The following is a 23,979-nucleotide window of genomic DNA, read 5'->3' as shown; positions in this document are numbered from 1 at the left end:
GTGAAAGTGCCATGTTTCTTTAATCAACTATGTGCTTTATAGTTTGATCATTCATTTAATCACATTATTGAACATTAAATGTCCTATTCATACACACTGATGCAAGGGTCCTAAATGTGTGGTCAGAAAGGCAGTGTATTTGCAACCACTATGAAGATGAGGGCATTTGTGGTTAATGCACGGACATCTGAAGTAGCAGATATAGTACCAGCCACTTCTGTAACGTTCTTTTGCTTGGTGTTTTCTAAACTACTTCCACCTGATTAAAATAATCTTTCCCGAATGTACAGCTCTATCCATATCATAATAATACTGGGCATCAGGACACGTTTAGCAATCCTTGCTGTAACATTTCAACACATAGAAGCAAAAGCCAACAGTAATATTTTGTGCTCCTCCCTCCGTGAGGGATTGAATGTGAGGAATGAAGGCGATATCAGAGTCAAAGATGACCCCTAGACAGCGTGCATGATGCGATGAGGAGATTATGGCGCTATTGACAGTTAAGGAGATTGTGGTGTTATTGATTGTTAAGGAGAGTGTTGGTGTGGCAGTCGCAGTGGAAGGGGAAAGAATATGAATTCTGTTTTGGACATGTTTACGTAGCGGTGAGACATCTAGGAGGAGATTTCAGAGAGACAGTTGGAGACAAGGGACAAGAAAGTGGGGAGAGGTCAGGGCAGTTGAGATGGATTTGGGTGTCATCGGAGTAAAGATGATACTGAATGCCAAAAGATTGCATTAGTTCACAAAGAGAGGAGGTGTAGGGTGCGAAGAGCAGAGGGCCAAGAACAGAGCCTTATGGAACCCTAACAGAAGGAGGGAGTGAAGAGGAGAAGACATCAGAGAAGGAAACAATGACGTTTGGTTGCATCAAACAGAACTAAGTGTTCACGTTAATGCCAACATGTACTAACTATTATTCATCCTTTTGTTTCTTTTAAATTGTCATTATCAGTTCTAGCCTATAAAGCTCCCTTTATCATACCTGCAAATGAGGGCAAATGGTGATTAGTCTGATAATCCCCATTCACCCTCATCTAATCATTATTCCACCCCTTTGGATCATTTGAATGCAATTAAAGCAACTCTTCTCTATAATTACAATATTACCTTTCTTATTATTGGTTTGCAGGCAATGTACAAAACATTATTGCAATAATTTGGATTTTATTTGATACAAGTTGGGTGACAGTTCAGGTTATTTGTTCCAGCTGTTCTCCAGGCTAAAGATAAAAAATACTACTAGAGAAAAGAAAATCAAGCAAATGAAGCCTTGCTTTTATTAAGCAAATAAGAACGGTTGAGTCCTTGGGACACGATACACCTTATAATGAACTCTGCTGCAATGTGAAAAATTACAGGTTACCCTTTATAAATAAACTGTATTTTTTATTGGTGCAAAAAACAAATATGGGCTAAATACACTGATACACTGGATATAGAAAAAGCACGTTAAATATGCCTTTAATTGTCAATTTAATTTAAAAATGAACACATTTTGAAGGGCTTGATACCTATAGTGGTCCCTTTGGAACAAGAAGGTAAACGGCTTATAAAGATAATGCTGACATCCCTATCAGTTCTGGCCATTCCCCCCAAGCAGTGTGGAAAGGGCTCTGGTGATTTATAGGTGAAACTGGTTCACAGTCTCATGAATTCAAATGACCAATCGCTGTACAAATTGCCTGAAACTAACAGCAGCAGAGAAGTTGTGTACAATGTTTTATTAAGATTGACTAAAACTCAGGAATCGCTCTGCTTTTATAAATCTCTGTCCCCTAATAATAGCTTAAAGCTTGAGAAAAAAAAGCACATTAAACTCACTGAATAAGTTAATGGACCATAGCAAATCCATTTCACACCCACTGTAGGCTATCTTCCTTAGGAAACTGAAGTCTGAATAAGCAAAAGATGCACAGACGTACTGCCAGTAAATAACCTCTAGCACAAGAAGATAGCGTATAATTTGCAAAGATATTGCCATGCAAATCAGTTATAATATCCTCCTGGTCCATGAAGCCTCGCAATTCCTATTAGCATTTGCATTCTGCGCTTTTAATGCCGAGCATCGTGATCTTCTCCTTTTGCTCGGCCTACAATGTTGATCTTGCAAATACATTTTTAGAGATCTTCTTAATCTCCTAAAGCAAAGGTAGCCAACTCCAGTCCTCAAGGGCCACCAACAGGTCAGGTTTTCTCTATATCCCTGCTTCAGCACAGGTGTCTCAATCTGTGGCTCAGTCGCTGACTGGAGTTGGCCAGCCCTGTCCTAAAACTTGTGTTCATAAGATGCAATCGTTCACCCTTTGCATTATTGATCCTCAAAATACCAGCCTGTCTGGGAACTAAGCACAACACAAGTAAACCTGAAAGCGATAACATACCCCCCACCCCTCCCCCAAATGAGTTATTACCCGCCAAGTGTCCATCTGTACCAGTGGGATTGAATATTTGCGGTGTTTCTCCCCATATTGATTTTAGTCTTATGTTAAGCATGGCTCTCGTGCCACATTATAGCCTTTTGCTTCTTAGTTTGTTAAATTAATGCCTTCTCATTGCACCTTTTCCATTGCAATTTTAGGATTGAGCTAGGAGACCCTTTTCCCTGCTCCCAGATGGTAAGCTCTAAAGGGCAATACAATTCTATGTACAGCACTGTGTGCCTGGTCAGCGCTATATACATAATTATTCTTACACCTACATGGGTTTCCCAGTTCTGAACCAATCCCTTTATTTCAGCCGGGGCAGTGGTACCACGTGGCATCTGCTATTTGCTTACCCTGAAACCTGCAACATATACAAGTGAAGCTTTGCGAATAGTAGGCGTGGACGTCGCACCATTCATGTCCTAATTGTGCCCGTTTCTCAAGGACTGCAGTAATACACTGTGATTGTAATGAACATTTCGTCCATGACAAAATTAGAAACCAATTATCTTTCTGCTAGCTGTATCAAGCACCGACAGCTTCATGTCAAGATCCCATCCTTCTGCCCAGTCAATAACCTTCATTCTCACTGTTCGGCATTATTATAGTTTTTTTATGATTTAACAAAGACAGTGTTAAAAATAACTTACAGAATTAATATGGGCGATATGATACAATGTACTTGTAACAATAAAAGAGACGTTTCTTGCCATATTGTAAACTAGGATAACATGAATTAAAGATGACTCACCATAAACAGGCCATTGTGCAGATTATAGGTATATTTAGGCTGCTTCCCCAATTATAAATGGGAAAAAAGTAAAACTGCAGAAAATTAAATGGGCGGGAGGCCTAAAAGGATAACACTGAACGTATATAAAATGGCTTTACACAGAGTACATAAGAACGACTTCATTTAGGAACGGTTTGTAGCTGCAGAGTTATTACGCTCAACGTGAAAGAACATGTCAACATTTCAACTAAATTAGCTACTTTTACAGTATGCCGGAGTCTAATGTGTATTTAAATGTCCTTATCCAACTTTTGCTAACAAATGGCTTAATGGAAAAAATCACCCGGTGTATTTATCCATCTTTTTAAATGCCGCATTTTAAGTAGATAAGTCAACTGTTGCATTTATTCAAGGGTGACATTTTGGTTAAGCGTCACTTACAAGTGGTATTCAGAAAATAGTTTTGTACAATAAAGCCATGAATTACTGTATCAATATTTTTAAAGTGGACAATTAGTTGCTTCGGTTTGAAAATACAGCAATAATACTGTGTACAAAACGGAGGGATAATATATTCATTAGTTCACTGCTACGACAAAGATGAACAACCAGTATATTGGCCACCCATAGTGTCCCAACTACCTCCAAACACGTCCAATGTTAGTCTTATCTACAGTCTACATAACACAGTGACAGCTGCGGCCCCCCCTCTGTTACATCCCACATGTATGGCCCTAAGCGTCAGACATCGCTCATTGTTGTACACTAGATACATTTTTTTTATTATTTGTATTTCCAGTTACTGGAAGTTCTAAATATGATTATCTACATTTTTCTCAGCGGTCTTTGTACAGTATGTGTTTTACAAGTTATCATTGATTTATGTCTTCTGTTTTGTATGATACAGTTCTGTCTTTTTGTGGCTACTGGTACCAATTCTGCTGTGAATATGATTTTGTTGTTAAATTTACATGCAAGTGGATTTTACAAAAGAGTTAAAAACCCAAAATTCATGAATTCAGAATGCTCAGTTTTAGCTTGTTGCTAATAGTTTGCATGAATAGCTAAAGCTTAAAATTGCTAGGTAGTTTGAAGCACAAAGGTGGTTGATATTTTGGCTAAAGATTCTTCTATCAAGCGACAAAGTTCATGTTTAAACAAATAAAACAAAAATATCTGAATGGAACAATCTGATTGGCTACCGCACCTTAGGGGTCCTTACTACTCAATGGAATCATTCTTGTGTACTCCATAAGTACACACGGCTCAGTATATGTGCTTAACTCATTTACTAATGGGACACTGTGTTTTTGACCAAATGGATTTGATACAATATGGAAAAAGAAACAACCCTTATTAAATACTACACCATTTAAATGCTGGAGGGGCAGTCAATTATTACCCTTCAATACGTTACAGGTCAGTGGGTGAAGTACAAATTGGAGAAGAGGAAATGTAATGTGCAAGATGTTTTCTGTATAAGGTCTGACATTATACAGTATGTCTTGACATTTTGTGGCTCCGTCCATATATCATTCAATGTGTAATACTGTAATTGTTTGGATGAGCAGACACATACATTCCTGAGACCAGAAGGAAATATGAGTCCTGGTTACTCCTCAGAAATGACCATTTACCAATACGGAGCTTTCCATTCTCTCATTGCTATCCACGGTTATTAGTTTGCACATATCAAGGCATCTTCATTCCTCTGTGACCAAAGAAATCCTTAGCCACTGTTTCAAGGCAAAGCCCGTCACGCTGGTGAACAAACAAACAGTCATAAAAAGCTGGCACCAATGTGACTGTTTCACACGGCCACATTTAATGGAAGACAAAGTGATTTAACAAACAGGATACTGTATATTTGATAATGTATCGTATTGTATTTTTCTGTATAACATTTAGGTGATACTGCACAGTAGGTATGTTGAGTAGTACAGTAAAAAAAATTGTGTACAGTAGGCATGTTGTGTAGTACAGTAGGTGTGTTGTGTAGTAGAGTAGGTTTGTTGTGTAGTACAGTAGGTGTGTTGTGTAGTACAGTATGTATGTTGTGTAGTACAGTAGGCATGTTGTGTAGTACAGTAGGCGTGTTGTGTAGTACAGTAGGTGTTGTGTAGCACAGTGGGTGTGTTGTGTAGCACAGTAGGTGTGTTGTGTAGCACAGTAGGTGTGTTGTGTAGTACAGTAGGTGTCTTGTGTAGTACAGTAGGTGTGTTGTGTAGTACAGTAGGTGTGTTGTGTAGTACAGTAGGTGTGTTGTGTAGCACAGTAGGTGTGTTGTGTAGCACAGTAGGTGTGTTGTGTAGCACAGTAGGTGTGTTGTGTAGTACAGTAGGTGTGTTGTGTAGTACAGTAGGTGTGTTGTGTAGTAGAGTAGGTGTGTTGTGTAGTAGAGTAGGTGTGTTGTGTAGTAGAGTAGGTGTGTTGTGTAGTACAGTAGGTGTGTTGTGTAGTACAGTAGGTGTGTTGTGTAGTACAGTAGAAATGCCGCTGTGGCTTTCTGCAAATGCCATTAATATTATGTTGACTTTTTCCTAACGTCATTGTTTGTTACTAAAGGCAGAACGCCCACTTTTCTTTTAAGTCAGAACAATTATCTGGTAAAGTTATAATCTCCTATCAGACGTGATTAAAAGAGGTTTTTAATAGGATGAAGGTAAAGGTATTTTTCTCTCCTTTGCTTTTCCCACTTCTTCCTTACAGATGAAATTGGCATTACTATACTTACTATACTTACTGTGCTTACCATACTTACTATACTTAGTGTACTTACTATACTTACTGTGCCTACTATACTTACTATACTTACTGCGCTTACCATACTTACTGTACTTACTATACTTACTGCGCTTACCATACTTACTGTACTTACTATACTTACTGTGCTTACTGCGCTTACTGTACTTACTGCGCTTACTATACTTACTGTGCTTACTGCGCTCACTGTACTTACTGTGCTTACTGTACTCACTATACTTCCTGTGCTTACTGTACTTACTGTGCTTACCGTGCTTACTATACTTACTGTGCTTACTGTACTTACTATACTTACTATACTTACTGTGCTTACTATACTTACTGTGCTTACTATACTTACTGTGCTTACTGTACTTACTATACTTACTATACTTACTGTGCATACTATACTTACTGTACTTACTATACTTACTATACTTACCGTGCTTACTATACTTACTGTGCTTACTGTACTTACTATACTTACTGTGCATACTATACTTACTGTGCTTACTGTACTTACTGTGCTTACCGTGCTTACTATGCTTACTGTGCTTACTATACTTACTGTGCTTACTATACTTACTGTGCTTACTGTACTTACTATACTTACTGTGCTTACTGTACTCACTATACTTCCTGTGCTTACTGTACTTACTGTGCTTACCGTGCTTACTATACTTACTGTGCTTACTGTACTTACTGTGCTTACTGTACTCACTATACTTCCTGTGCTTACTGTACTTACTGTGCTTACCGTGCTTACTATACTTACTGTGCTTACTGTACTTACTATACTTACTGTGCTTACTATACTTACTGTGCTTACTGTACTTACTATACTTACTGTGCTTACTATACTTACTGTGCTTACTATACTTACTGTGCTTACTGTACTTACTATACTTACTATACTTACTGTGCATACTATACTTACCGTACTTACTATACTTACCGTGCTTACTATACTTACTGTGCTTACTGTACTTACTATACTTACTATACTTACTGTGCATACTATACTTACTGTGCTTACTGTACTTACTGTGCTTACCGTGCTTACTATACTTACTGTGCTTACTGTACTTACTATACTTACTGTGCTTACTATACTTACTGTGCTTACTGTACTTACTATACTTACTGTGCTTACTATACTTACTGTGCTTACTATACTTACTGTGCTTACTGTACTTACTGTACTTACTATACTTACTGTGCTTACTGCGCTTACTGTACTTACTGCGCTTACTATACTTACTGTGCTTACTGCGCTTACTGTACTTACCGCGCTTACTATACTTACTGCGCTTACTGAACTTACTGCGCTCACTGTACTTACTGTGCTTACTGTACTCACTATACTTCCTGTGCTTACTGTACTTACTGTGCTTACCGTGCTTACCGTGCTTACTATACTTACTGTGCTTACTGTACTTACTATACTTACTGTGCTTACTATACTTACTGTGCTTACTGTACTTACTATACTTACTGTGCTTACTATACTTACTGTGCTTACTATACTTACTGTGCTTACTGTACTTACTATACTTACTGTGCTTACTATACTTACTGTGCTTACTGTGCTTACTGTACTTACTATACTTACTGTGCTTACTGCGCTTACTGTACTTACTGCGCTTACTATACTTACTGTGCTTACTGCGCTTACTGTACTTACCGCGCTTACTATACTTACTGCGCTTACTGAACTTACTGCGCTCACTGTACTTACTGTGCTTACTGTACTCACTATACTTCCTGTGCTTACTGTACTTACTGTGCTTACCGTGCTTACTATACTTACTGTGCTTACTGTACTTACTATACTTACTGTGCTTACTATACTTACTGTGCTTACTATACTTACTGTGCTTACTGTACTTACTATACTTACTGTGCTTACTATACTTACTGTGCTTACTGTACTTACTATACTTACTGTGCTTACTGCGCTTACTGTACTTACTATACTTACTGTGCTTACTATACTTACCGTGCTTACTATACTTACTGTGCTTACTGTACTTACTATACTTACTGTGCATACTATACTTACCGTGCTTACTATACTTACTGTGCTTACTGTGCTTACTGTACTTACTATACTTACTATACTTACCGTGCTTACTATACTTGCTGTGCTTACTGTGCTTACGTGCTGATTTTCTCTTTCTAAAATACACTAAGGGAAGAAGCCTTTACTTTAATGTAGCAAAAGTATAAATCACGCAGCGCTGATGTGAAATCCATAATTCCTGGAAACAAAAGCATGATTAACAGGCTCTGCAATGTAAAACTAAAATAAAACGTCAGCTGTGTTTTTATCTACTCAAACTTGACATTTTTATAATTTTCCAATGTGGGCAGATAATTGTATTGTGTAAATTTTAAAAGAAAAGTAAACACCGTGTTTTTTGTTGTAATCTTGTTTGATCAATAAAACATTTACAACAGATACGATTGAACCTAATGGAATCTAAAGACAAAGAGAAAATACCGTGTCCGGAAAAGAGCAGGTACAAGGGGGAACTCCACCAGTTCCACAAGAGGCTAATAACTAGTTGATATGTTTTTTTCTTAAGTGAAATGTCGGATTGGGTTTCCTTACTGTAGCAATGTTCCCCGGTACTGTAATAGCGTGTTATTTCACATTTACTGTCCACTTTGATCTGCTTTGCTGTGGAGTCACAGAAAACGTTTTCCTGACTTTTGAACGGCTGGTTATGTTGTTTGTCGACTTCTTGTGAAGCTCAAAATTTGTAGCAATGATGCAGCCGTGTGCTAGGGAATATATAAAAACCAGATCAACACTGAACCGTGGACCAAGCTTCCTACTGCAGCTGCAGACTCGGATATCAATGTCTTACTCCCTTCTCTGCTGCTCTGACACTATATATATATATTGCATAGAGGGACTGTTTTGCTATTATGTTTTATTAACCCCATTGGTGCTGACGACCCCAGTAAATGGGATAAGATAAAATGTAATTAGTGAACTTTAACAAAAAAATACTAACTATTTCCTACAGGTACTGTGAGCAGTTTACGTGTAATTAGGTCATTTCTCAGGGGCGCTGCAATGACACAGATGTTGATGGGGCTTACTCAGTACCTACATGCATAAATCAATTCCTATAAGAGAAGTGCACCTAATTAATGAAAGTTGTTTTAAAAAGTGAATGGTGACATCTTTCTTTTCACAATTAATGTCTCTTTTTTTAACTAATATAAGGGACTGATCTCTGGGGAAGATTCAGCTCCAGCGTCATACTTTATACAGTCCAGAAAATCTGCCCCTGATGGCATGTATAAAAACAACATAAAAATGATGTGTATAAAATTTTTTGTGTACAGTAGTTGTTTTGCTGGAACTCAATTTGTTTTGGATTTTGACAAAATAATGGGGGAAAAAACTCAAAATATGTTGTTACGCTTTTGTTACATTTTCGAACTTGGATTTTTTTGTGAAAGTTTGCGAAGTTTTTTCCTTTTGTTAACGCAAAAGTTCGCCCAGGTTATGATAGTAACAAAAAAAGCTGAGAATTAGGGTCTATTACGTCAGTATTTGTTTTTTTCCACTTCCCTTCTCAGTAGTAGAGATGAGCAAATTATTCGACGAGTGAGAAAAAGGATACGCCTGAAATATCAGAGATAAATGCTAATAGGAGTCATTTAAATATACTTTGCATATCCTGTTATCATATATCTCATATATCCCATATGTCCCATATATCTCATATATCCCATATATCTCAGGTGTGTCCCTCTTATGTGCGAATCAAATGTCAGGTCTAATGAAGGCGTGCAAATTAAATGTGACTCGAATGAGCGCATCGCGGCTCCGCAGGCATTGCACACATCCGCTCGAATATTTGTCCACAAATCAAATTTTTCCTAAAACTCTGCAAACAATTTGTGGATCAAATTTTGACACATTCCCCCATCTCTACTCACTAGGACCCAGACCCACAAAATAGTGCTAAGACTTAGCACGCCAGTATTCTGATTCATGAGAGTATAAGCTTAGCACCCTTCTCTGGATCTGGGCCACGGGAGGCAAAGTAAGACACTTTTTCTGAACCACAAAAGCCGATGTGCGCACACACTGACAGCCCCTGCGGACGCTAATGACAGATAATGCGTGTGCTCTGCTTGTTACACTTTGGAACATTGTCATATTTATGGTTGATGTACTAGAATGATACAAAATACCCAATATGTTTATTTAGGAACTCGGGTGATACACTGTATACGTGTTACTATTCACACGCAGCGAATTTAAGGGAGCAATGCAAGCAGGCGGTCGCCAGAGCTGAACCCCGTTACTTTCAGCTCAGAGGACCCCCAGAGATACTTATCTCTGAAGGGGGTGCCGGTATCTCCTACAAGTTTAAAGCTCCCGCGTCACATGGGCCAATAAGCAGCCGCACCAGATGATGTCACGGCTTCCTATTGGCCCACAGGGCGTGGGAGCTTTGAAGCGCCGCCATTACGTGAGCCCTGCTGGGCGAGCAGAGCGGCTACCGGCGCCCCCTATGGAGGTAAGTATCTCTGGAAGTAGGGGGTCCCTGCAGTGGAACTTCATGGGGTTCAGCTCCGGGGACCCCTGCTTCAATCCTATGTTAATTATTTTTTTTAATGGCAAGATAAATTGCACGCTTGGACCGCCGCGTTAAGTAGCGTATCCGCGGCGAAAGCGGAGGTTTGAGTCTGGGGGTTTGGGGTAAAGTTTCATATTGTCTGCACTTTTTCACCAGCTGCCCATCTCTAACAGTAAAGCAAAAGCACCACACAAAGCGGAGCCACAGCGGGTTACAGGGTAACAGGGATTTAAGTTCCCCCCAGTGGGAAGATATCAGCGCCAGTTATTTTATCTGAGAGCTAAGAAAGAAGCAAACCGGGCTGGTTACGAGCGGTTACTGAAGGATACAAATGAAGACAAGCATTTTCCCTCTGACTCCCGAACGTGCAGCAGAATATGCATATACTGTACTGTGCTATATCTGCTGTGTCCAGAACACAGATGGGCAGACAGATGGAAAGATACACGTCTAACAAATATATATACTCTAATATAAAGTTCAAACCTGATGGGCTCAGTGTCTGGAATGTGGTGAGACCCTAATATGGAAAGGAATCAATGACTGGAAGAGAAAACCTTTTAAATACTCAACAAAGACCCAACTCCACATAATTAATTACAGTAGAAGTTGGCAAGAATCGTTAGCGCAGAAAAATACATGGCTGGCGCAGTAGTTGGAATTAACATCCGTTTTTAACATAATGGTAGAATTTCTCCAACAGATGGAATTAATCTCATTTGTAAATACCAAAGACTCAAGGTGATATTACGGGTTTCTAAACATTCACTGCTTGCATCTGCTTCATTCTGAAAGCAGGGAATGGATGTGACAAAGTGACAAAGTGACGAAGTGACAATGACATTCTATATGCAAGTACAGTTTAGGTGTTGTTGTAGACAGCAAGTTCTCAACACACGGTATTTACAATTTTATTTGCCCTGGAACAAAACAATGTTGCATCTCTATGATATGTGCTATTTAGATGTCAACATTATTAACAACATATTTTCCCCATTAAACCGTGATAGTTTCTAATTCATTGTAAATGGAATGAACTTAAAGCTGCAGACCAAGAAATATCCAACGTGTGTTTTTTAAATAAATCAGTTTTGTATTATGAGAAAATGCTTGTAGCATTTTTTTTAAAACAACTCTGAATTACATTTTTAATGTATTATAATGTAACATGCATTTTTTGTTAATATAGCAACCATTTACAAAGTCACACACCCTTCCTCTTCTGAGACATGCCCTGGCACACCCCTGTTTAAGCTCTTCCCTCTGTCTAGCTGTGCACTAATTGTATTTAGTGACTGCCTAGTCACATGATCTTCCCCACAGAACTTTGCATCTTTGGTTCTCTTCTGCTGCACTGAGACATTTAGTGAACCCCCGAGCCGAATCTTCGCCGATCGATCACAGGAGAACGGATCGATCTGCAATTTAGGTAATTACTTATCACTGTGTGGATTGTATTGATGCACATATTAAAGGGGGGGGGGGGGACGCAGCTGGGACGGCTGCTTTAAGATAATAGTGATATATATGGGACAAATTAATTCTGCTTGACTACCAGTTTTACAACTTACACGTACTGTAGGACGTAGCCCCAGCGTGGCTTTCTTCCCTAAAGACACATTCAGAGAGGCAATGCATGGATGATTAAGGTGCTGCTTATGTCAATATGTATTTTTCTATGCATTATATCGCACTGTGTCTAACGATTGTTCTTCATGTAATGCTAATTGTCAGAAGCCTGCAGCATTTTCATTACAAGAACAGAAAACGGATACATTTTTGCACCTGATTATGATTATGAAGTTAAAAATGGTCAAGGGAATTATCTTGCTTTACTTGTACACACCAATTTTAGTGAATTAGCCCCAAACAGGTGAAACATGCGACTAAAATATGAAGTTATTTGAAATGTTCAACCTGCTTTCTTTTTCATTCTTCTGTCAACATTGTAAATATGAAATGTATATGGACACTTGGGACAGAACAAATGGCCCAAATAACACAGGCTACATGTGTGGGTTCCGCTGTGAACATGGGGGGGTCTAATATTTATTCTCTGCAATTCCCTGTATACTTTCCTAGTGTGAAAGTAAAAAGCCGTCATTTCTAGGTGTGGTAATAATGTAACGTATGAATGGAGGCCGCCCAGGGAAATGTGAGGCAGAAACTATATCACCTAAATACATCATATTTATACAATGGTTCTGTGAAGGGTCAGTACATCTATAAAAGTGTTACGGATTCCTGAAGTATACCAGCGCCGTGCAGTGGTAACGTTATAAGCACCCAGTATGTGTAACCGTGCCATGTGCCTGGGGGTTCAATGTCATTATTTGTGCCCAAAGCCTCAAACATACATAATCATTTCAGGAACACCTATTAACTGCTTCAGTACCAGAGGGGATATCAACACTTTGCAAAGCTATTTTTGGGAATGCCAACAGAGCACAGATCTAAGGGGAGGTATTAAACACTGATTTATTGTGGATGAATCAAACTTTTTTTTTTGAATTTCATTGATACATAACCTCCTTTATGTTGGATTTGGTTTTGACTCAAGAAACCATGGTACTATAAGAAACAAAATAAATAATTAGACTAGCTGTCAGCCAAATTGCTAAATTCTTCTGGGTATCAAGAAAACCAAGTTCCCCAAGAAGTAAACATGGAAATTCAGAAGTTACTTTTGTCAGAACAGACACATTATCACAAACAGCTCTTCAATGCTGAAGCATCTCACTCTTACCTGTTCCAAAATAAGCAAACCTGAATCCAAAGAGTCACAACGCTGGCACATCTCACGCCTGACATAGCCAAAATAGCCAAACTAAGCATGCATGATCAGCAGACCCCGGATTATCATCTGTTTAGGCCGCCAAGAAACCTAAGCCCAAAAGCCCCAATTCGGAATCATGCATTTGTGCCATATTTATCATGCTTGAGTAATGTTAATAGCAAACAGAGAAAGGCTTTCATGCCATCAGTAGTTACCTTAACCACGTGTATTTAGCCAACGAAGTAAGACTTTACTTCCTATTACTTAATGTTACCAATATTCAAACAGATCTCGCATCTGTAATGTATAAATACTGTATTACCTTCATTAAGGAGAAGGTTGGAAGGAAGAAGGAAGCTGCTCCTTATGCAAACATTGGGAAGAAGGTGACGGGCACTCACAGAAGGACCAGTAGTAGCAGGATTGATCACAGCCTGGATAACTCATCACAATGTGAAGGCCTGTTTTAGTATCCTGTGAAGTTAACATCTTCACTGCCTAAAGAAACTCTGAGGAGCTGAAGGTATTAAAGTGTCAGTCATCTGCCGAGCTGTGGTCACCAAAGTAGCTGAGCAAAGGGCACTTAAAATCGCACTCTAGACCAGGGCGCTCAACTCCAGTCATCATGGGTCACCAACAAGTCTGGTTTTCAGGATATCCCTGCTTCAGCACAGGTGGTGATTGAGCCACTGATTGACCCACTAGTGCTGAAGCAGGACCCTTCTTCATGGACAGGACTAAAATGTCCTCTGTAGACTAAACGTTTTCCTATTTGCAGTAATCAAAACATATTCAGAACTAAAGACTCTTTTCAGCTGTGAGCAAAATTCTGGTCGTTTGTTGGGAGGAAGAAGTTATTCTGCGCAGATAACGTCCGACATGCAGTATATGGACAACGTGGTCCATGCAAGCAGCTCACAGACTGAATGCAACGTAAAATATGAGTTTATGTATCTGTCCGTATTTCTGACACATCCGTTAATTTCAGACAAATACACCTCTTTTTTCTGTTTGATAGCAGTGGCATAGGAATTGGTGTATGGCACAATACAATTATTTATTAATACTGACCCTAAAAGGACGGATCATGTGGATGTTATTACAGATATGGCAAAATAGTTGCACCTGTAGGAATGCACAGAGAAAAAGAATTGCTGACCCAAGAATTGCCACATTTGTCCCCTTTTATCTTCTAACAGTAATGATTTATCCTCAGAGCTGCAATCCAAGCAGGCAGCTGACATTTCAGATCCCAAGGCCTGCCCTTTGATGTGAAGCCGTGCGCTAGGCCTTGCGTTGTGACGCTTGCTTTGCTGCTCTGAACTGTCAGGTCTCTTTTTCCCTTAGTCAACACATTCCCCAGTGTTGTCATCAGACACCAACCTGTCCGGGTCACTAAGCGTATGTGGTGTCACTGAAAGCCAACGCATCAGCAGCTACACACAGTATTTGCAGCTAGAGGCGTCTTAGACCAAATGTGCACGGAAGGAAAGTGTCTACAAACCAACAGAAACGTTTGTGTTGTGGCCTATTTATTGATATTTGGTACAGTTTGTGAGTCCTGAAAATACAGCTACTTTCATTCATACATATTTATAATGCAGAACAGTTCCATTTTTTAAGAAGGCATTTTGTTCCCCTTCACAGAACACAGAATGACTTACTCTGTGCATTTTTCATTTCATAAATACATGCAGATTATTTTGGTTGAGTGCTTGACCTTTGTACAAAGACAATGATGGCACTTTGGAGAGAAGTTATAACTGAGGACAATGAACATCTGAAGTCAGAGCCAGAAACCGAAAAAACCCAATCATTTGTATTCTGGCAGCTAGAAGCCAGCTACATATCTCTACTTTCATATTAAAAAGATAACATCTTTCAGTGCTTCAAAACACATCAAATATTACAGGCAGGCTCTCGTTCTCCCCGGAATATGCTGACATTGGAAGGCGCTTTGGGTTACCTGTTTTCAATCTATTTTCTGTCTCCTGTCCACGCACTGTCCAAATTGGTGAACCACGTTTTTGTAAAACAAAGTTCTCCCTCCACCGAATGGGTTTGTGTTAATGTTCCTTCACGGAACAGCCACCATATTCTAAATGCCAACACGAAAAACAGACTACACGTGAAGCAGGGCCGCCCCAAAACCGAGGGCAGAAAAGGAGGAACATCTTCAGTAGCAGTCTAAGTGATCCAAGCTCTAGCACTTACTGCAGGACATACATACATACCTACATACACACATACATACATGCATAACTACACACACACACACATACATACTGTACATACATACATACACACACACACATACATACATGCATAACTACATACACACATATACACATACATGCATAACTACACACACACACACACACACACACACACACACACACACACACACACACACACACACACACACACACACACACACACACACACACACACACACACACACACACACACACACACACACACACACCTACACACACACATACATACATGCATAACTACACACACACACACACACATACATACACACACATACATACATACATACACACACTCACACACACATACATACATACATACCTACCTACATACACACAACTACATACACACATACACACATACATACATGCATAACTACATACCTACATACACACACACATACATACATAACTACATACACACACATACAGTACCTACATACATACACATACACACATACATACACACACACACATATACACACATACATACATATATACACACACATACATACATACATACACACATACAGTGGTGTGAAAAAGAAAGTACACCCTCTTTGAATTATATGGTTTTACATATCAGGACATAACAATCATCTGTTCCTTGGCAGGTCTTAAAATTAGGTAAATACAACCTCAGATGAACAACAACACGACATATTACACCGTGTCATCATTTATTTAACAAAAATATATTCAAAAGTCAAAATAATTCTGACCAAATCCTGATTATGATGGAGATAGGTTATATAGATTATAGATATAGATATAGTGCAGAATAAATTAGTTCTTCAGTATTCGGTGATACCTTTTTTATTTGGACTAACAATTTATGTCATAGGACAAGCTTTCGAGAGTTCTCCTCTCTTCCACAGGTCAGCAATACTGATATACACAGGTTTCTGTGACTTAGACAGGGATTGGAAAAGAAAAACAAAGGAAGAATAAAGAGCAGAGGGTCACAGGAAGGTGAGAATATATGTATGTTTATGTGCATAGTGCCAGCAGTGTACTCAGTACTGTACAAAAGAGACGATACCGGGAATTAGAACACAATAAGTGCAACAAACAAAATCAGACAATAGAAAAGGAAATCCCTGCTCCGGAGAGCTTACAATCTAAGTGGTATGTTGGGAGACTTACAGAGACAGCGGGTGAGGGAATAAGAACAGTAGATGGCAGTGCCTGGCCTTGATGGTGGGTCGGTGCAGTAGATGGCCATGCCTGGCCTTGATGGTGGGTCGGTGCAGTAGATGGCAGTGCCTGGCCATGATGGTGGGTCGGTGCGGTAGATGGCCATGCCTGGCCTTGATGGTTGGTCGGTGCAGTAGATGGCAGTGCCTGGCCTTGATGGTGGGTCGGTGCAGTAGATGGCAGTGCCTGGCAGGAGTGACTGTCACTGTGGGACAGTAGTCATGAGCCTAGGGTAGATTATTCTAGAATGGCAGAGAACTGAATGTAGACAACACACCAAAATACACAGTACATTATATTGCAATCAGTGTTGCTGTATGTTTTGCTGAACTTGAGCTTTGACTTAAATCCAGTACATTATAAAACTCTTACTCCTGTTTTTCCTTAAATTTAATCACAAACTGAAAGTTTCAGGGGGAATTTCAAATAGAATTATATAGTCTATGGGGGAAAATATGAATCCCTCAATATTGTTATTTGTAATTCTTTTGTACAAGTTATACAGCAAAATTAGCAATGATAAGAAATGTCCATTCAAACCGAGGATCTTTCTAAGGTTACCAAAACTAAAAAAGTAGAAAGTGTGTGGTGCTCTAAAAACAGCCTATTTTTTGTTTAAAAATACACTTGATTGAAGAATCCTGCAAATGTGTACTCCCAGTGGAGGAACAAGAATTGTATCCTAGGTATTCAGAGCAATCACAACTCCATAATAAACCGACTAGTGGACTAAGGTCCCCACAAGCACTGTAGTAAGGGACCTCACACTAAAGTGACCCAACATAATATATCGGAATGGAGATTTTGAAGTGAAATAAATAACTCGCTCTTGGGGGAATGTATGATCCAGATTGTCCAAACTTCATCCACAGCAGGGGGTGAGCTTCCGTTTTTTCAGTATGCTGACAAGAAAGACAATGGGAAAAAGCCGGCACCAGCAGTACAGGAACCAAAAATAAAGGAACATCCAAAGAGCGTGTGCCCATTAAAAAAAGAATTATTTAATGGATTCTAGCAAAAGTAACAGCAGCATTACAGGGTTCAGAGCCCCCCACCAATGCGTTTTTGAGAAAAAGGAGAAAAAGAGCTTACGCTCGAAACGCGTTGGTGGGGGGCTCTGTACCCTGTAATGCTGCTGTTACTTTTTCTAGAATCCATTAAATAATTCTTTTTTATTGGGCACACGCTCTTTGGATGTTCCTTTATTTTTGGTTCCTGTACTGTTGGGCCTGCTTTTTCCCATTGTCTTTCTTGTCAAAACTAAAAAAGAAAATATTCCAGTCACATTAAACACAAAATATTAAACATTCAAGAAAACAACGGAAGGGAGAAGGAAGCTTTGGTGTGCGCGGATTTAATACACAGACAGATCGCGGATTTAATACACAGATCGCGGATTTAATACATAGACAGATCGCGGATTTAATATACAGACAGATCGCGGATTTAATACACAGACAGATCGCGGATTTAATACACAGACAGATCGCGGATTTAATACACAGACAGATTGCTGATTTAATACACAGACAGATTGCTGATTTAATACACAGAGAAAAGGTGACAGAGGTCACAAAGGTCCCCTATTAATTGCACTCAAGGCAAAATAGTAGATACCAAACTTGTATGAAAGATAAGGACACAGAGTATATACATTCTGGTGATTCTAAACCCTAAAGTGCCACGTTCAAGACACAATAATTTAGCTAGTCCTGACAGCTATATACATGTAAGGTAATGTCTAGTGATAGGTTATTAGTATCCCTAAATCCAAAGAATAATAAGCGAACGTATGTCCAAATATCATAACACACAAGTAAGGTAAGTACCTAAAAGGATATAAGTATCCACAGTATGGACCAAACAGAAAGGTCCCAGATGGTAAATAAAGTATATACAAGAAGATACAAATACCCACTGGAAGACTATTGTCTAAAGTATGATAAGTGGTCAGTAAATGACCATATATACACACAGAAAAAGTGTCACATTATCAAAAATTATATACAGTAGTAGTGACATCCACAATTAAAATTAAAAAAAAATAAAAAACTTTAATAATAAATGATCGCCGAGAGACAAGTGATGTGCAAATAAATGCAAAAACAATGTGTATTAAAAACCCCGTAGAGGGGAGCGGGTGGGAGGGGGTAGTAACAGACCGTATAGGGAAAAACACTAGGATATTAGTATATATATATATATATATATATATATATATATATATATATATATATATATATATATATATATATATATATATAGGTCAGAGGAGTCCCTATTGTAACTACCAGATAGCTAAATAACCCTGTAGAAGGAGTAAGAGTAGGGGCACAATACAACAGACGGAATATGTATATATAATATATTGCATAAGTCTAGTCATCAAATGGTAGCACAGATATATGCCAAAACCACTATATAGGAGCAAAGAAAACCAAATGTCCCCATCCAAAGTCTCATAATGTATGTGGGGGAAAATACAGCGTCATTGCCTCTAGGCAATTACAACTGACAATAGCAATATATACAACCGTGCTCCTGGTGCTCAATCTGACTGCAAGGGTATCCTGCAGGGGGAGCTCTGCTCCACGATGAATCCCGCTCACGGACGCCCACTAGTGACAGAGATAAAGTGGGCTAAGTGGCACTCGATGAATCTGCCTTTAATACTGTATTTTTCATTAGTCAAACTGAATAAGCGGAAATGTCTGATGTCCCAAAAACTTAAAATGAAAATGAGCTCTAAACAAACCGATTGCCATCACATCAGGGCAGAACTACGAGAAAATGCAAAATAGTAACTTTACAAAGTTTGTTTTCCAAAGAGCAGCCCACTAATAAATCATAAGAGCAAAAAACAACTAAAGAAAAGCATTTAAAAAAAAAGACAAAAGAACAAATCCAGCCAGAGAAAGTGGGAAATTCACCACAGGAGCCAAGTGGCATAAAAAGTCAAACAAAACAAGACGCAATTAAACTGAAACCTGACTCCTTACAGGGTTTAAACGCTGCACAAGAGACACGGAGTACTGGGAATGTTCTCTGTGTGCGGTGCAATCAGAGGAGGGAAAATTAACTGCTCCCCATTCACCATTCTACCTAAATCCCCAAGATTTGTATATTGGTCCAGATACATCAAGCCTTGGTAAGGAAAACTGCAGGACTTATCACCAAGAATGAGCACATTTGGGTCAACGTGCATGCTAGGCAACACCTCCAGTTTTTCTTACCACTGCTTGATGCATCTGCAAACAATGGCGGGATTTATCCCGTCACGATGTGGGGTGTTACACCCTAATCCTGGAGTATCACACCCTGATCCAGGGGTATCACACCCCGATCCTGGATATCTGCCATTTAATTCCATGTCAGTTACTGCCGGACGGATCTGGGTGCGATATCCCACATCATAACTTGGTACATCCCAGCCAATGTTCCCTGTATCACTCCGTGATAAAGCTGATCCGTGCGACCTGAGTTTGGATAAAGGTTTCACGGTTTTTAACAGAAGCCACACTTATGATTTCCAAATAAACTGTTGACGCGGCGAGAGCTACAGAATGCAAACCCAAGATAGCCAAGGAACAGATAATTACTAACAGGGCATATACAAGGTATTAATTACAACCTTCAGCAAGGGGAAGTAAAGGCACTGACTCTGAAAACAAAAACAGTGAGTGTGAAGCAGGGGAGCCTGGTTCAATTCCCGGTGTCGGCTCCTTGTGACCTTGGGCAAGTCACTTTATCTCCCTGTGCCTCAGGCACCAAAAACATAGATTGTAAGCTATGTATATACTGTAAGAATTTATATTACCGTATATATCCAAGTTCACTGATTCCAGATACGTTTCTATTAAATTCTACACAAGAACAACAGATTGCTTTATTACATCTTAGTACCATAAATTAGGATTGCAATATAAGTAATCCTGTGCCTGCTATAGGTCGGGATTCATCAGGTCACGATGGGGGGTATCGCGGGATCGAGCGCAATACCCCGCATTGGAGCTGCGCCTTTGTACTCAAATGTCTCTGGTATCTTTTACTAAGATGTTATTAATTCCCAGATATCCTTTGATTGTAAAAGATACACCGCTGAAGAGATGCTCTAACCACTGATTTCACGAGCCCGGCCGCGCACAGCTCTGCAGTGCGGTACCTAGAAACGGGGCTGTCACCTTCTGGAAGGCTTATTAATCCTGAGGAGAGTGGTCTGTTTTCTTGGACCAAGCACAGAAATGTTTTATAGATGTTGACCTGAGGGTTGAGACCCTATAAATTCATTTTCCAGTAACCAGTATGTCCCTTAAAACAAATAGTGTGGATAGCAGCGGGATAACCCCGCAGAGCAATTCAGAAAAAGGGGTCTCATTCATAATGATAATAATACTGCAGTTGGAAGAAGATATTGCACATGCTTGCTTTGGATTGACACATCTTTCACTGATCGGTTTAATATTGGTTCCTGTAATGCTTTGTAAAGAAATCCTTAGTGGTTTAAAGTCATTGTCCTAATAAACAATGATTTCATGTCTGTTTTTGAATTACGATACATATAGATATTTACTAGTCTTCGTTGATTCAACAGCGAGGTTGGCCAATTCCAGTCCTCAAGAGCTACCAACAGGTCAGGTTTCCAGGATATCCCTGCTGCAGCACAAGTGGCTCAATTAGTCCCTGCTTCAGCACATGTGGCTTAATCAGCCCTGCTTCAGCACAGGTGACTCCATCAGAGGCTCAATTGAAGACTGAGCCTCTGATTGGGCCACCTGTGGTGAAGCTGGGATATCTTGAAAACCTGACCTGTTGGGATGGGTGGGGTTGGCTGCCCCTGTTCTACAGCAGGATTCCAATGAGGACAAATTGTCTATATGTTAATATAACTTATCCTCATTCAGAATGTTCCTTCCTGGTCCCTGCTGAGTATTTGGATTTCTCTTTCCCCTTTGATCCTGTCTGTGCAAGAAAAGGAGACACGTTTTTTTTTAATCTCAGCCCCTTGAGCTGAAGCCATGAAATATGTTCGCTTGTCACAGTACTGGGAAGCTGCATGTTTTATCATTATAGTGACATTCAGGATGTCCCACGTTTCGGTGCCTAGGTTTTAATCATGAATCAATCAATTACACACATCAGCTTAGAAGTAGGTCATAGTGTCCATCATGCTCCTCAGGTGCCCGAATCCTCCCAATCCAGCTGGATTTCCATTTCTGTATGTCTGTCAAATTACTTCCAAATTGGTTCTGCATGCGTGGCACTGCGTGGCACTGCGTGGCACAGCGGGTAGTTCCATTAGGAGAACATCCCCTGGGCAGTGACCTGTGGCACGGAAACATTCACACTTAGTTTAGCACAACACTAACCATTGCGCAACTGATCAATTAACGTCCAGTGATTAACTAGGTCTGAAGCACGTACTTCCAAACTCATTTACTAACCTATACTAATTGGCTCTCTTTCTGCTAGCAGGATAACGTAACTACTGAAGTTTAGCGAATCTTTGGGAGACATTTAATGTGGGATGGCGGCCAAAACTAGTTGAGAGACAAAAATGAACCCATTTGGGACTACACAGGGCGTGCAAGGATTTACACACACGCCTCTTCTATATAGAAGTGAAAGATCAGATTCCAACCTTTGTCTGCAAGAGGAGACCGCACAATACGGGGATTAAACTACAGCTTCAATTTTTCAATTGAGATAGTTATGTATAAATCTTTCATTAATGGCAGAATTTAATAACTACAAAAACATCAAGATAATCATATCATCTATATCCACAACTCCAAGGTGTTACTGCTATTCGGCTAATTTATTCCGCAGAATGGGAAGCGTTAGATTCAAGCACTCGTACTGGTACTGAAATAAATACTGTACGTATCTTTTTTTTTAATCCTTTTAAAGCGAAGTGAAGCAATACTCATTTAAGCTCAGACACGCAGGCCAAGCTTCACTAAGGTCCGTTAGGTTAACGTACACATTAAATAAATAGCCTAAATTAACGTCACTTCAATAGTAGCGCCGCTGTATTTACTAAAGAAAAGAATATAATCGGAACGTTGTTTTTTTACCGTGGTAAAAAGTGCATAGCAATAATTACAGTATAACGACCACTAGTGAAAATAATATGCTAATGAGCCCCAATCGTAGACATTCCTTATTAACTAAGCTCCGTTCTGGTTAAAGCTGAGGGATACATAATAAGTTAGGAGTTACTTATGACAAAGTGAACAGCTAGAATTACAGATACAAGTCAATTAAATAAATGTTTTTTTTTTTAATATATATTAACTCCTTAGTAGCCTGTGTGGCTAGCTGGACATGAAAGGATAGAAAGGGATTAACAATATAATTGATAGTTTCAAGAAATATTCGTACAGGATTCTTCTTCAATCAACAGATGATCAATTGTTTCAAACAAGTTTGAGGATTAGACTTTAAAGGACGTGGATGGGTGTGAATGGGTGTGGACAGATGTGGATGGTGGTAGATGGGTGTGGACGGGTGTGAATAGGTATGCACAGATGTGGATGGTGGTAGATGGGTGTGGACGGTTGTGAATAGGTATGGACAGGTGTGGATGGTGGTAGATGGGTGTGAATGGGTATGGACAGGTGTGGATGGTGGTAGATGAGTGTGAATGGGTATGGACAGATGTGGATGGTGGTAGATGGGTGTGGACGGGTGTGAATGGGTATGGACAGATGTGGATGGTGGTAGATGGGTGTGGACGGGTGTGAATGGGTATGGACAGATATGGATGGTGGTAGATGGGTTTTGGCCGCGTGTGGATGGTGGTAAATGGGTGTGGACGGATGTGGACGGGTGTGAATGGGTATGAACAGATATGGATGGTGGTAGATGGGTGTGGACGGGTGTGGATGGTGGTGGATGAGTGTGGATGGGTGTGAATGGGTATGGACAGATGTGGATGGTGGTAGATGGGTGTGGACAGTGTGGACGGGTGTGGATGGTGGTAGATGGGTGTGGACGGGTGTGGACGGGTGTGGACGGGTGCTGACGGGTGCGAATGGGTATGGACAGATGTGCATGGTGGTAGATGGGTGTGGACGGGTGGGAATGGGTATGGACAGATGTGGATGGTGGTAGATGGGTGTGGACGGGTGTGAATGGGTATGGACAGATGTGGATGGTGGTAGATGGGTGTGGACGGGTGCTGGCGGGTGCTGACGTTAGTTTTGATTGTCTTTAACAAGGA

General features: G+C 39.9%; 2 protein-coding genes across 8 annotated transcripts in view; one reads left to right on the top strand and one right to left on the bottom strand.

Moving 5' to 3' along the window:
* Nucleotides 1-14,757, top strand: part of LOC142469318 (uncharacterized) — a 79,382-nt gene extending 64,625 nt beyond the window's left edge. Inside the window, exons 7-8 of the mRNA XM_075576247.1 lie at nucleotides 14,066-14,220; nucleotides 14,635-14,757. Coding sequence (XP_075432362.1) covers nucleotides 14,066-14,220; nucleotides 14,635-14,757 — 278 coding nt within the window. The remainder of the gene's footprint in view (nucleotides 1-14,065; nucleotides 14,221-14,634) is intronic.
* NTRK3 (neurotrophic receptor tyrosine kinase 3) overlaps nucleotides 1-23,979 on the bottom strand; it is a 420,101-nt gene that overhangs the window by 367,110 nt on the left and 29,012 nt on the right. The window lies entirely within an intron of this gene.

Source organism: Ascaphus truei, chromosome 18, assembly GCF_040206685.1.
Source record: "Ascaphus truei isolate aAscTru1 chromosome 18, aAscTru1.hap1, whole genome shotgun sequence".
Classification (NCBI taxonomy): domain Eukaryota; kingdom Metazoa; phylum Chordata; class Amphibia; order Anura; family Ascaphidae; genus Ascaphus; species Ascaphus truei.
Note: the sequence above shows the minus strand (reverse complement) of the source record. Positions and strands in the feature narration are given on the sequence as shown.